This window comes from Sapajus apella, unplaced genomic scaffold (genome assembly GCF_009761245.1).
Source record: "Sapajus apella isolate SASKATOON/1434 unplaced genomic scaffold, GSC_monkey_1.0 scaffold1, whole genome shotgun sequence".
In the NCBI taxonomy this organism is placed as follows: domain Eukaryota; kingdom Metazoa; phylum Chordata; class Mammalia; order Primates; family Cebidae; genus Sapajus; species Sapajus apella.
In genome coordinates, this window is record NW_022436941.1 from 1,881,191 (window position 1) to 1,894,087 (window position 12,897).

A 12,897-nucleotide genomic window follows, 5' to 3' on the forward strand; every position below is an offset into this window, starting at 1 on the left:
ATAAAGACATACACATGAAAGAGCCTCAGGAGTGAGTTTCTCCTTCTCTTAGTACCCTTTGCAGTAATTGGCACGCAACAATTTGAGGCATGGATGGGATAATCATCAGGTCTTTGGCATCAGGGTTAAGCTTATTTTGAATGTATGCTATATTAGCATGCAGACATTGCCACACTGACATTTAAATGCCCACCATATTATGTTAAGTTTCCTGAAGTGGGGGTAACTCTAGTTTCAGTAGAAGAGAAAACAAATTGGACAGCTGGAACTGCACAAGTTCTACAAAAGCATGTTGGAGTCACATAATGAAAAAGCAGATTTTTTTTTTATTATGATGTTTCTCCATATTTGGCATTGCTGTAAATGGCTAACTAACATTTACTGCCAATTCGGTACAAATGTGTGGTTTGGTAATACCAGAACAGCAAATTTAAATGAAAAAATAAAAGTTAAACATTTCCACACAAGGTTTTACAGTCTGACATTTCACTGCGTAGGTAAAAAGACACTTTTTTTTTTAAACTACAGATTATTATTCAGCATGAATATAAAACTACAACTTTTATTTTTAAACAGGAGTCACTGGTTTTAATTTTTACACATTTTAAAATTACTGTGATAAAAAATAATGAAAAAGCTTCTTAATAATGCCATACACAGTATAATATAGATTTGTCCCCATTATATAGCATTTGTTTAATATACAAAATAGAATATTGACACACTTGAATCTATATGTAGTTAAGCAAGTTATTTGAGGAGGGTGTTTTCATACAGACTTTCATCAGAAAATAAAACTCTTCAGACATTTTCTAGAGAGAAGCAAATCCTTTCCTGAAAACCTGGTCACTAATCCTGGGTGGACCAGGCTGCTTGAAAATATTCTGGGAAATTATGAAACTCCGCCCAAAGGGTTTAAAGTGTCCTCTTTACACTTTTATTTCCCTTCTGACACGGAAACCAGGCACATTAAAAAATACATTCACCTACAGCTGCAGTCAGGGGTGACCAGCCAAGACTGGAATCTCACTGAAGGCTGCCATGTTTCTGGAAGCTTGACAGATCAATGTATCATTCCGTGGTGATGCAGTTTTTAGGGTTTTCAAAAGGGAACTAAAATGATGAGACTTAGGTGAAACTGGAATTGCTCTCTGACTCTGAATTCTGAAGGGAGCCTGGCTTTTCCTCATGGGCATGCCCAGAGCTCATCCCATCCTAATTATTCAGCACTTCATAGACACAAATCATGTTAGTTTTCCTTTTGGGGTGGCCAAGTTTCCCTCCCATAGTTTTAGGCATTTGGGTATATGTACCCCAAAAATGTCATGTCTTAAGTGCCTCAGTTCTGCTTTTATAGTGTCCCACAGAATGCCTACAAATACTGAGAAGGTCACTTTTTTTACACCAATAATTAAAAATACTCTCCAGGATTTGTTGTGAGTAACCAATTCTTATTGAACTTACTACAAACTTCAATAGTTTGGGCTGGGATGGCCAGATAACACATACTTAGGAAATAAAGCTGCTTTCAAACAGCACCACTGTATCTATTTACACTTAAGTCCATAATTAAATATAATTAAGAAGACTTTCTTCTCCCCCATGTATTCTAAAAGGGCACAGCTTCTTTTTCCATTTAATGAAAAGCCTCCTATAGTTGTTATCAGTTGATTTCCTATTGACAACAAAGTGCACATAATCTTTTTTTCACTGAGTTCTATTTTTTGAGCGCCAAAATTGTTGGGATGAAATTCAGATTAACGTGTGAGATGTGCTTTCTGGTTTTAACCACGTAACATTCTACAAATAAACAGTGTGTTTTAGAAGCTCCTTTTGAAACTTAACACTGTCATTGATAAGAATATTCAAGCAGTTTTCTTAGGCACCAAAAATTTATCCAGCTGGGTTACAAACCATATTAAAATATTACATTCCCTTTTAGAGAGCATTCAAAAAGCAAATGATTTGTTTTTTATTAAATAATTTCTCCAAAATACTGAAAATAACAACATTCGAAAAGCATTCAAAGAAAACAAAAACATGTTCTCATTTTATTTGGAAATAAACTCTTGTTGTAGGATAGAAAGGAATTAGTGTATTGGCAACCTATGAGATTCTGCATTATTTACATACCTCTGGTACCTCTATGCAAACTACTGCCAAACTTCTGAAGCTTCTGTTGTCATTAAACTGTTGGAGGAGGGCTGCATGTGAAAGTAACCCGCTATTAGATGGTGCCTTTAAGTATGTAAGCACCAACTTTCTGTCTCCTGTTTAACACTTTAGCGCAAGGGGAGACTGAGTAAACTAAACCTGCGCTGACAGACTCACTGTTGGAATGAGAAGCGTGGTCAGAATGGGAGGCAGAGGATGACTTCCTCTGTAATCTCAGTGGGTCAGAGCCTCAGCAACCTTCACTGCACACAGGACCAGCCTCCATCTCCCTCTTCCCCTAGAGCAAACTGTTTGGTTTCTGAGACCATCGCTGCCTGAATGAATGCACGTACAATCTAAAATCATAAAGGTTATCCATCAGCATTTCTTTGACCCCTACAAAAAATATATAACATGTCTTCATAAAACAATCTCATCTAAAAATCATTCTTATTTTACACTATACAAGCTATTTTACAATCATTTTAATAAATTGCATGTAAAGCTGCAGTAGCCCTTCCCTTCCCAGATTAGTGAATACCAATATGATATATATCTGAAACTATAACTAAATATAAAAATATATTAGAAGTTCCATATTTTTAATATTAGATTTTCAGTTTTCTATTACACAAATAATTTGGCCACCTCGAATAGAAATCATATTTCTCGTGGCTTAGTAAATATGTTAAGTTTTGAGTTTACAGAAAGTTGGTAAGGTGCACACAAAAAGGGCTACTACAGCTTCTATTTCGTTTAAAATAATTTTCAACAGTGAAGAAATTCACAGGACTTGTGTGAAACTCTATGGCACACATTAGGGATGTGTAGTTTTACAAACATGGATGTCTGACATACAGTTCTAAATCAATCACAAAAATCAGTAGCTGAGCTTCCCTGTACCATCAGGAAAGATTGACCAATTGGTGACAAATGGGAATGTGAAAATGGGTGTCTAGCCATTTTTGATATATTAGAGATTTCGTTCTGGGGTAAAGTTTAGTGACAGGAATTACTTGCTCTGATTAAAGGTCTCTCAGCTGTGTTACAGCTGGTTATCTGGAATCACAACTTTTAAGAAGTTACACAAACTACTTCAAAAGGTCCCGAAAGACAAATAGTTTACCAACTTTCTTGCCATGTAGCCACTGCAAAAATAGGGCAATTAGGTACAGACAGGGCCTCTTGGTAGTTATTTTTTAAATTAGTCTTTTGCAACCATAATCCACAGTTTACCCAGCAGGTGACTGGACTAGGTGCTCTATACCAGTTAGGACGGTTAATTTGCACAACCTATATAATTCTCCACTGAAGCAGATATATACAAAATATGAGCTTTTTTTTTTTTTTTTTTTTGACAAGAATACTGGAGATTTGAGTCAATTTTTGTGGTCTTCTGATAGCTCAGTGCCATCAGGTTAGAAGCACCAACCCATTTTCACACAGAAGATTAATGTTTGTTTAGAGTTTCTTTAGGAAAGCTATGAACTAGCTGCCCATCTTAAACAGCTGTACAATAACTTGAATAAAAAATTATGTAAGAAAAAAATGAGCAAGCGTAGTTCACTAAATATAAAGGAAATTGTTAAAACCAGACAGTAATAGCTATAAAAGGCACAACTTCCCTTTTCTGATATACACTTGTAAACTTTTTTCAGGTTTCCATGCATAAATCAAAATGCTATCCTAACTCTACAGGGGGGAATACACCAACAGAAAGTCTAGAAAATTTCATCCAGCCAACTGTGAGAAGGTATGAGCAGAAAGTTCATCGCACAGACTTTGGGCACTGGTGGTTTAGGTGCCATCCTTCTTTGACAGTGGAGATTACATCCACATATTAAGGTTTCTAATTTCTGGGATATACTAACTAATGAATTTCACTGTCTACTCTCCCATCACAGAAAAGTGATGACTCAATTGCTTCTGTTGCCAAATCTTGGCCCTCTATAAACCACATGTAGTGCGTCTTTAAAACAAAACAGACAAAAACAATAAAAAATAAAACAACAAAACCTCTACAGGACAAATTGATAGTTTGTACAATAAAAGCTATTCAACTTTCTTTAAGGCAACCATTCTTATTAAGGCAGTCACTTTTGATGAAACAGAAGTTTTTTGATATTTCCATTTGAATATTTTGGTAGCTGATTGGTGATGATTTCAGCTAACATCTCTGGGAATTCAATACTCATGGTCTTATCCAAAAATGTTTGGAAGCAATAGTTAAGGAGATTTTCAACCACCTGCAAGAGAAGATACCGTAATGATTAGGCTTCAAAACTGGTCAGTGGGAGCATCTCATGTTTGTTGTCCTCTATTTAACAAAAATTATCTGGACTAGAATATTACCAATCTCACTGAAATTCCCCAGGTGAAAAAGAAGTTTAGTTAACTAAAATAAGCACTTATGTATAAAAGACATTTTAAATTTCTTTGATTGTACGTAGAATTATATGGAATTGAATATTTCATGAATTGCTGTAGTACCATAAATTATGGTACTACATATGAAGGGTACATTATTCTAATTTAATGGATTAATCATACTTTTTAAAAACAGTGTAATTAAATTCTGTAAAAAGATGGTGATTTTATATACACATGAACTTCAGTTTTGTAGACATTTTTCCTAAGTCCAATTATGAAATATCCTTTCATCTAGTCATAAGTTGAACTCAAACTATCACCAATATCCACAAACTGGGAGCAGGGAGAAGCTGTTGGTATATAATTATATTCACTAATCAAAACACATTTTGTCCCAGAAAATTCTTATATTTGGATTTATGTTTGACACTTACTTCATGCATAGAATCCAAGAGTTTTGTCAGTTGATAAAACCGCTGCCAGTTCTGGCTGGAGTTTCCTTCCCTCTTGACAATGGCTTTTCCTAGCTCTTTGATGTAGGTCATTCTAATTTCATCAAATAGCTCTTGGCTCTTCAAACCGTCCTTAGGAACTAAAAGGTTAAGTTGAAGTCAATTAAAGGATTTTCTTTTTCTTTTAGATAGGGTCTCAATGTGTCACCCAGGCTGGAGTGCAGTGGCACAATCATAGCCCACTGCAGCCATCACCTCCTGCCTGGCTAATTTTTCCTGTAAAGACAGGATCTCCCTATATTCCCCAGGTTGGTCTCAAACTCCTGGGCTCAAGCAATCCTCCTGCCTCGGCCTCCCAAAGTGCTAGGATTACAAGTATCAGCCACTGTTCCCAGCCAAACAATTTTCTTGCTATAACTTTTCATACATGCAAGACGGGCACTTAGTTAGACTTAACATTGTCATGTACTCAATGTACTGCAAAATATAAGCATTTTCTCAGGATTAAACTATAGCCAAGAGAAAATACAGGACAACAAAGGATTGGAGGACTTAATGTTGAGTAAATTAGTTATCTATAAAATGGAACTGGTAATGATACCTTTCTCCCTAGTTCACAAAGCTAGTTGAAATACAGTGATTATTTAGTTAACTTTGGCTGTCATTCTGCACTTGAGTTTAATTCTAGTATTGAGATAGAAGGCTTCAACAATAGTGTTTATTCCAGCAATTACATCTTAAAATATTTCTGCTATCACCAGCTAATTATAACTTTAAAATCAGCATGCAATACATTTTTTAATGTGTTCACATATTGAGTTGATATGATTCTAACCTAAAAAGAAGCATGTTTTTTAATGTAGCTTATAGATCTTAATAGGGAACAAATATCTGTCCTTCCTTACATACATGGATTCTGATTAGTGAAACTAATATAAAAAGTTTTTGGGGGTACATTACTCTTCAAAAATTGGTACTAATAAGGATAAAGAACAGAAGGTTACTCATGGTTTCACTTAATCTTGTGGAGATTATGACTTTGTAGAGTGCTACATTTTTCGCAGTGTGCTCCTGGGAACACTGATTCTGTGGTAACTAGGGTTAGAAGGAGAAAAAGTATTTGGTGGTCAAAGTCTGAGAAAAGTTAAATGTTAATACATATAAGGCAGACTTCTGAATTTCAGTACTTCTTGGAGATATTACCATGCCCTCTCTAGAGAGGGTGAATGCATTGTTTCTCAAACTGAAGTTTCCCGAACTGAAATTTCACTGCTGCTGACATGTTTAGAAGATGCTGGTATAGAGGAAAACCTGTGGGTTTAGGAGCTTTGAGAAGTCTTACTTCTTACTTGCCACGTGGACTTGAGTATAACCTCCTTGAGCATCTTTCCTGCTCTTTTGTATTGGATTATGATTAGACTTAACCAATGAATATGTATGAAAATGTTTGATTCCATAAAGCATTACTTGGCACTTCTAAGATGCCAGTATTAACATGAAAATGGAGACTACTTAATCAGGAATGATAAGGGCATTCTATGGTAACAGTGGGTTAACTTTATAAATTGAAATCTAACTATTGTAAAATTGTAAAACAGTGATTGCTTATTTATAGTTGTTTTCCCTGCTGGTTAGTCCTAATTCTAAAAATAACTATGGTGAAGCCCAATTCAATATGTACATAAAATAATTCCATCCATTTCAATTTTCTTTTTCAGTGTTTTCATATTGAAATCACTAACATTACATCCTCTTTTGGCAGGAGGAAGTAAGTACAGGCTGGAATTCCCCTCCTACTGGAAAACTGGACAACTAATTTCAGATACTAGACAACAAGCAATGCCCGATTATGATCCGTAGGAAGAGAGAAGCAAGTAAGGTAAGCCATACCTAGCCCAGGAGCAAGAAATCTTAATTCTAAGCCTTTTGCTTGAAAGTAATTATCATCCAGCAGTGCAGGAAAAGGGAACCCAGAGTCTAGCACTCCTTCTGGGTTCAGGAAAAAGAGACTGAAGTTTGGGGAGGCTAAAGCAGCTAGAATGTATGGGTCAGACTACTGGAAAGGAAGGAGGTACACAAAGAAAGGTCTCCAGAAATCCGTACACTCTTCAGCTGAATAAAAATTTGTGCATACTTAAGGTGAAATCCCTTGAGTCCACAAAAAAACAACTTCTGAGAAAAGAAAAACAGTACACAGAGCTCACCTAGAGCTGCGAATCATTTTCTTTTCTCATGGCCAGAGAGGAAAGATCTCATTAAATATGAAGGGCATCAGTAGAGACCGAGGGGCCACATCTTGGAAGGCTACATTAGTCCCAGAAAAAAGCTACTATAGATCAGTGGTTGTTAAAAGGGAGGGGGAGATTTTGCCTTCAAGGGGATATTTGGCAATGTCAGGAGATATAGTAGACAAATCTACAATTATAAACACCTTTGTCTCAGAATAAACAAGACTTAAATTTGACTGGCATTTCTGAAATGCTCTACCCAAGAACCGCATTCTTTTCAAGTATACACAGAACATGAATCTAAAACATAAAACAAATCTGAATACATTTAGGAGGATTCATACAATGAATGCTCTGACAAAAATGAAATTAAAATAGAAGTAACAAACATATTTGTAGAAAAACCCAAATGTTTGGAATTGGACATTTAGTAAGGTATGAATTAAAGAAGGCATCAAATCATATCAAAATGTATGGGATGCACTGAATGCAGTGCTTTGAAAATTTACAGCATTAAAAGCTTTTATTAGAAAAGAAAGGTCTCTATATATACTTCTACCTTAAACTGGTAAGCAAACTAAACACAAGAAAAATGGAAAGGATAAAGAGTAGAAACAGATAATTAAGAATATGCATAAACAACAACAAAATCAATACCAATTTGGTTCTATGAAAACCAGTAAAACTGAAAATCTTTTAGCCAGACTGATTAAAAAAAAAAAGCAAGAATATATTAAATACCAATGTCAGGAATGAAAGGGAATAGCACTAGAGATACTGTAGCCATTAGAAGGATATTATGGGAATATTATGAATAACTTTATACCAAAAAATTCAACATTTGGATGAAACAGTTAAATTCCTTCTAAAACGTAAACCAACAAAGCTCACTCAAGAATAAACAAGTATCAGTAAACATTTGATGAGACTGTACTTGAAAATCTTTCTACAAAACATGTTCCAAACCAAGACAGCTTTGCTGCTGAATTTTACCAGACATTTAAGTAAAAAATTATCACAACACCAAAGCTACAGAATATATCCCTCATGAATTTAGACCCAAAATTTTAGTATGCTGCATTCAGCTCTATGTAAAAAGGATACTATATCATAACCAAATAGGATTTATCCCAGGAATGAAAGGCTAGTCAATTACTCAAAAACTAAACAGTATATTACACCATATTAATAGACTAAAAAGGAAAAACTATATGATCTTCAGGCACAAAAGCATATAAAAAGTTTGTTTTTTGCTATTATGAATAATGCTGCTATGAACATGGGCAGTCATTAAAGAAATGCATGGGAAATCACAAGGGTCAACTACATACTCTCTAGGGTAGTGATAATAAAAAGACCATATCAAGCTCTGACAAGGATGTAGCAAAGTAGTAGGAATCTAGAACTAGACAGAAAATCAGCAAAGATACAGAAAACTTTAGTCTATCAATCACCTTGACCTAACTGACATTCATAAAGCTCTACTTAATAAGAGCACAGTGTTTTTTTTCAAGCACTCAGGGAACATTCAGGATAGACCATATGAAAAAGTCTCAGAAACCCTATTAGAGTCATTCAGTGTATCTCCCACTTCAATGGAATTAAATTAGAAATGAATAGGAAGAAATATGGGAAATCCCCAAGTATATAAAAATTAAGCAATATGCTTATAAATAATGGGTCAATGCAAAAAATCATGAAGGACATTAGAAAATGAAATGAATGAAAATATATCAAAAATTTATAGCTTTAAACATTTATATAAGAAAAGAAGGTCTCCAACTAATAATGGAAGCTTTTACCTTAAACTAGAAAAAGAGGAACAAATTAAATGAAAATCAAGCAGGAAAAAGGAAATAATCAATGACATAGAAAACGAAAACAAAATCAGCAGAGAAAATTCATGAAACTAAAAATAGGTTCTTTGTAAAGATCAACAAAATTGATAAACTTTTAACTAGACTGACCAATAAAAAAAGATCAGACACAAATTATTAAAATCTATGATGGAGGGGACACCAGTACAGATCCTATACAATTTAAAGGATTATATTACAAACAACTTTATTCCCAAGTTAGATAACTCAGACAAAATGGCTCATTTCATAGAAACACAAAAATTACAAAACTAAGTCAAGGAAAAATAGAAATTCAGAATAGACCTATATAACAAATAAGCAAATCTAATTAATAATTAAAAATCTTTCTCAAAAGAAAACACCAGACCCAGATGGCTTCACTGGTGACATGTATCAAATATTTAAAGAATAAATAAGATCAAAACTCTACAAACTCTTTAAGAAAACAGAGAATACTTCCCAAGTCATTTTAAGAGGCCAGCACTACCCTGGTAACAAAGCCAGAAAAAAGGTATCACAAGAAAAGAAAGTTATAGATCAGCATCCTTCATAAAGAGATATAAAAATGATCAACAAAATATTAGCAAACCAAATTGAAAATATATATGGAAAAGATTAAACACCCTGATCTAGTCAGAAAACTAGATCTTAAACCATTTCAAAACCAGTGTCCTGATTTTGCAAATGAATTTGTATTGGAACACAGGCATTCATATATTCTACATAGCTGTTTTTGTGTTATAACAGTAGAATTGAGAAATTGCAACAGGGACTAACTATATGGCCTACAAAAACAATATGTACTGTGAGTCTCTTTACAGAAGAATATTTGTGGAACCATACTTAGTAGTTATTGTTTTTGGAAAGAGGATTTGATGGTCTCTCCACTCCTCCAAAGCTGAAATTCCCATTCTCTTTCAACAACTGGAAATTGGAAATTTCAGATGTTAATTATTTTCAAATGGATCTATAGATTCAATGTTATCCTAATAAAAATTCCAGGAGACTGTTTGTCTTTGAGATAGAGTCTCACTCTGTTGCCCAGGCTACAGCGCCTTGGCATGATCATTACTCACTGCAGCCTTGACCTCCCCCTTCAGTCTCCTGGGTAGCTGGGACTATAGGCATGCACTACCATGCCTGGCTAATTTTTTTGTATTTTGCCTGGTGACAGGGTTTCACCATTTTGGCCAGGCTGGTCTCAAACTCCTAGGCTCAAGCTATCTCCCTGCCTTGGCCTCTCAAATTGGTGGGATTACAGGCATAAACCACCACACCCAGCCACAAAAGATTTTTTTTTTAAGTTGTCAGGCTAATTAAAAATATATGTGGAAATGCAAAGAACCTAGAATATCTAAAACAACAGTTTGGAAAAGAACAACAGAGTTGTAGAATTCATATTACCCAATTTCAAGATTTACTGTAATGCTATAGTAATCAAGACAGGATGTTATCAGTATGAATATAGGCATATAGATCACTGGGAAAGAAAAGAGTCTGAAAGTAGACCCATACTTATACAAATAACTGACTTTCTACAAAATTGCCAAGTAACTCAATAGAGAAAAGATGGTGCAGTTCTGGAGCAACCAGATATGGATTTGGGGGGAAAAAGGAACCTTGTCCCTTATCTTGCATCATATACTTAAGTGTATAAGCTAATTTTTACAAGAAAACAAATAGTAGAAAATCTTTTTAACTCTGGATTAAGCAAAACTTTCTTAGTACCTAAAAAAAAAAAAAAATGGACAAACTGGCTTTCCTTAAAATTATACACTGTGGCTCTTTGAAGGACTCTGTTAAGAAAATTGTAAATGCAATCCATTCACTGAAAGAAAATATGCAAAACATATATTACAAAGGGCTATACTGAGAATATTTGAATAATTCTTATAACTCAGTAAGAAGATAAATAATTCTGTTAAAAATGGGCAAAAGGTTAAGAGGCACAACACCAAATAAGAAATATAGGTGACCAATAAGCCTATGAAAATATGCTTAATATCTTTAATCCTCAGTATACCTTCAATGAAAGAGGCTCACAGAACCAAGTATTGAGAAGGCTATAGAGCATGTCTTAAGTCTCATACATTTTTGGTAAATGTTAACAGTTGTGGAAAAGTTTGGCAGTTTTAAAAATAAATTAAACACACACTCAACATATGTCCCAGTGATCTCACACCTCGGTATTGATCCAAGAGAGATGAAGTGTACATCCATATCTGTATTTTTGTCTGATTAATTTATGAGAAAGGTATAGCAAAATCTCACTATTTTTTAAGATTTATCTAAGTATTCTTGTTCTATGAATTTCTGTATTATGTAATTTGAAACTATATATTTAGAATTGCTTTTCCTGGTGAACAAATGCTTTAATGAGTATTTTGCCTTAACATCTATTTTGTTTGGTAATAATGTAGCTGCTTCAGTTTTCTTTTGGTCAAAATAGGGGCCAGCAAACTTTGGCCTATGGGCCAAATCCTACTTGCGGCCTGTATCTGTAAATGAAGTTTTATTGGAACACAGCTGTGCCTATTCTATTTGAATATTGTCAATGATTGTTCCTGCCACAAGGGCAGAGTTTAGTAGCTGTGACAGAGACTGCACAAAGCTAAAAACCTTTACCATCTGGCCCTTTACAGAAAAAGTTTGCCATGTCTATACAATGCATGGTAGATCCTTTCACTTGTGATGCCATGGTTATACAATTCGTAGTAGATCCTTTTACTTCAGCCTTTCAGTATCTTTATTCAGATATGCCTCTTGTAAACAGCATACATTTTGATTATTTCTAAAATCCTGTCAGATTAGCTTGGAGCCTTCAGTCCATCCCTACATTTAATTTTTGAGAAAGTGTCCCTCTGTCACCCAGGCTGGAGAACAGTGGCACGATCTTGGCTCACTGCAACCTTCACCTCCCGGGTTCAAGTGATTCTTGTGCCTCAGCCTCCTGAGTATCTGGGATTATAGGCATGCACCACCACACCTGGCTGATATTTTTGAACTTTTAGTAGAGTCAGGGTTTCACCATGTTGGCCAGGCTGGTCTCAAACTCCTGACCTCAAGTGATCTGCCCACCTCAGCCTCCCAAAGTCTGGGATTACAGGTGTGAGCCACTGCACCTGACCCCATCTCTACATTTAATGAAATTACTGATGTGTTTGGATTTTGCTGTACTACTGTACCTTATCTGTTACTTCCTCTTATCATGCCCTTGTTTATGCACTTTTCTCCTTCCTCTCACGTCTTTCATTCTTTTGGATTGTTTTTCTTAGGTATTCCCTTCCCCTGATAGTTTGGTACTTTGCATACCCTATTTCTAGTTGTCATCCTTGAAACTTAAATATACTTTAGTTCTACTTTTTAACTCTCAAGGAAATTATTACTGTTGTTATTTTATATACATAGTAAAAGTTAGTTTAAATGTAGCTACATTATTTACCACTTTCCTTACTCTTTAGTCATTCTTAAAGATGGGATTACTTTTATTTTTTGAGATGGAGTCTCACTCTGTCACCAGTCTGGAGTGCAGTGGCATGATCTCAGCTCACTGCAACCTCCACGTCCCGGGTTCAAGTGATTCTTCTGCCTCAGTCTCCTGAGTAGCTGGGACTATAGGCATGTGCCACCATCTCCAGCTAATTTTTATATTTTTAGTAGAGTTTCACCATGTTGGCCAGGACGGTCTTGATCTCTTGGACCTCGTGATCCTCCCGCCTCAGCCTCCCAAAGTGCTGGGATTACAGGCATGAGCCACCGTGCCTGGCTGGGATTATTTTTCTTTAGCCCAAGTGTATTCTGTAATGAGCATATAGTGGAAAACTTTATTTTCAC

At 35.2% G+C, this 12,897-nt stretch overlaps 1 protein-coding gene across 11 annotated transcripts in view; it reads right to left on the reverse strand.

The window, feature by feature from the left end:
- Nucleotides 1-303: 303 nt before the first annotated feature.
- NR3C1 (nuclear receptor subfamily 3 group C member 1) overlaps nucleotides 304-12,897 on the reverse strand; it is a 479,527-nt gene continuing 466,933 nt past the window's right edge. For 9 of the 11 annotated variants that reach the window (XM_032242584.1, XM_032242518.1, XM_032242280.1 and 6 more), the window contains exons 8-9: nucleotides 4,959-5,116; nucleotides 304-4,400 (exon numbers count right to left, since the gene is read on the reverse strand). In XM_032242584.1, coding sequence (XP_032098475.1) covers nucleotides 4,248-4,400; nucleotides 4,959-5,116 — 311 coding nt within the window. In that variant the 3' untranslated portion in view covers nucleotides 304-4,247. The remainder of the gene's footprint in view (nucleotides 4,401-4,958; nucleotides 5,117-12,897) is intronic. The other 2 variants (XM_032242700.1, XM_032242664.1) reach the window with 1 other exon arrangement.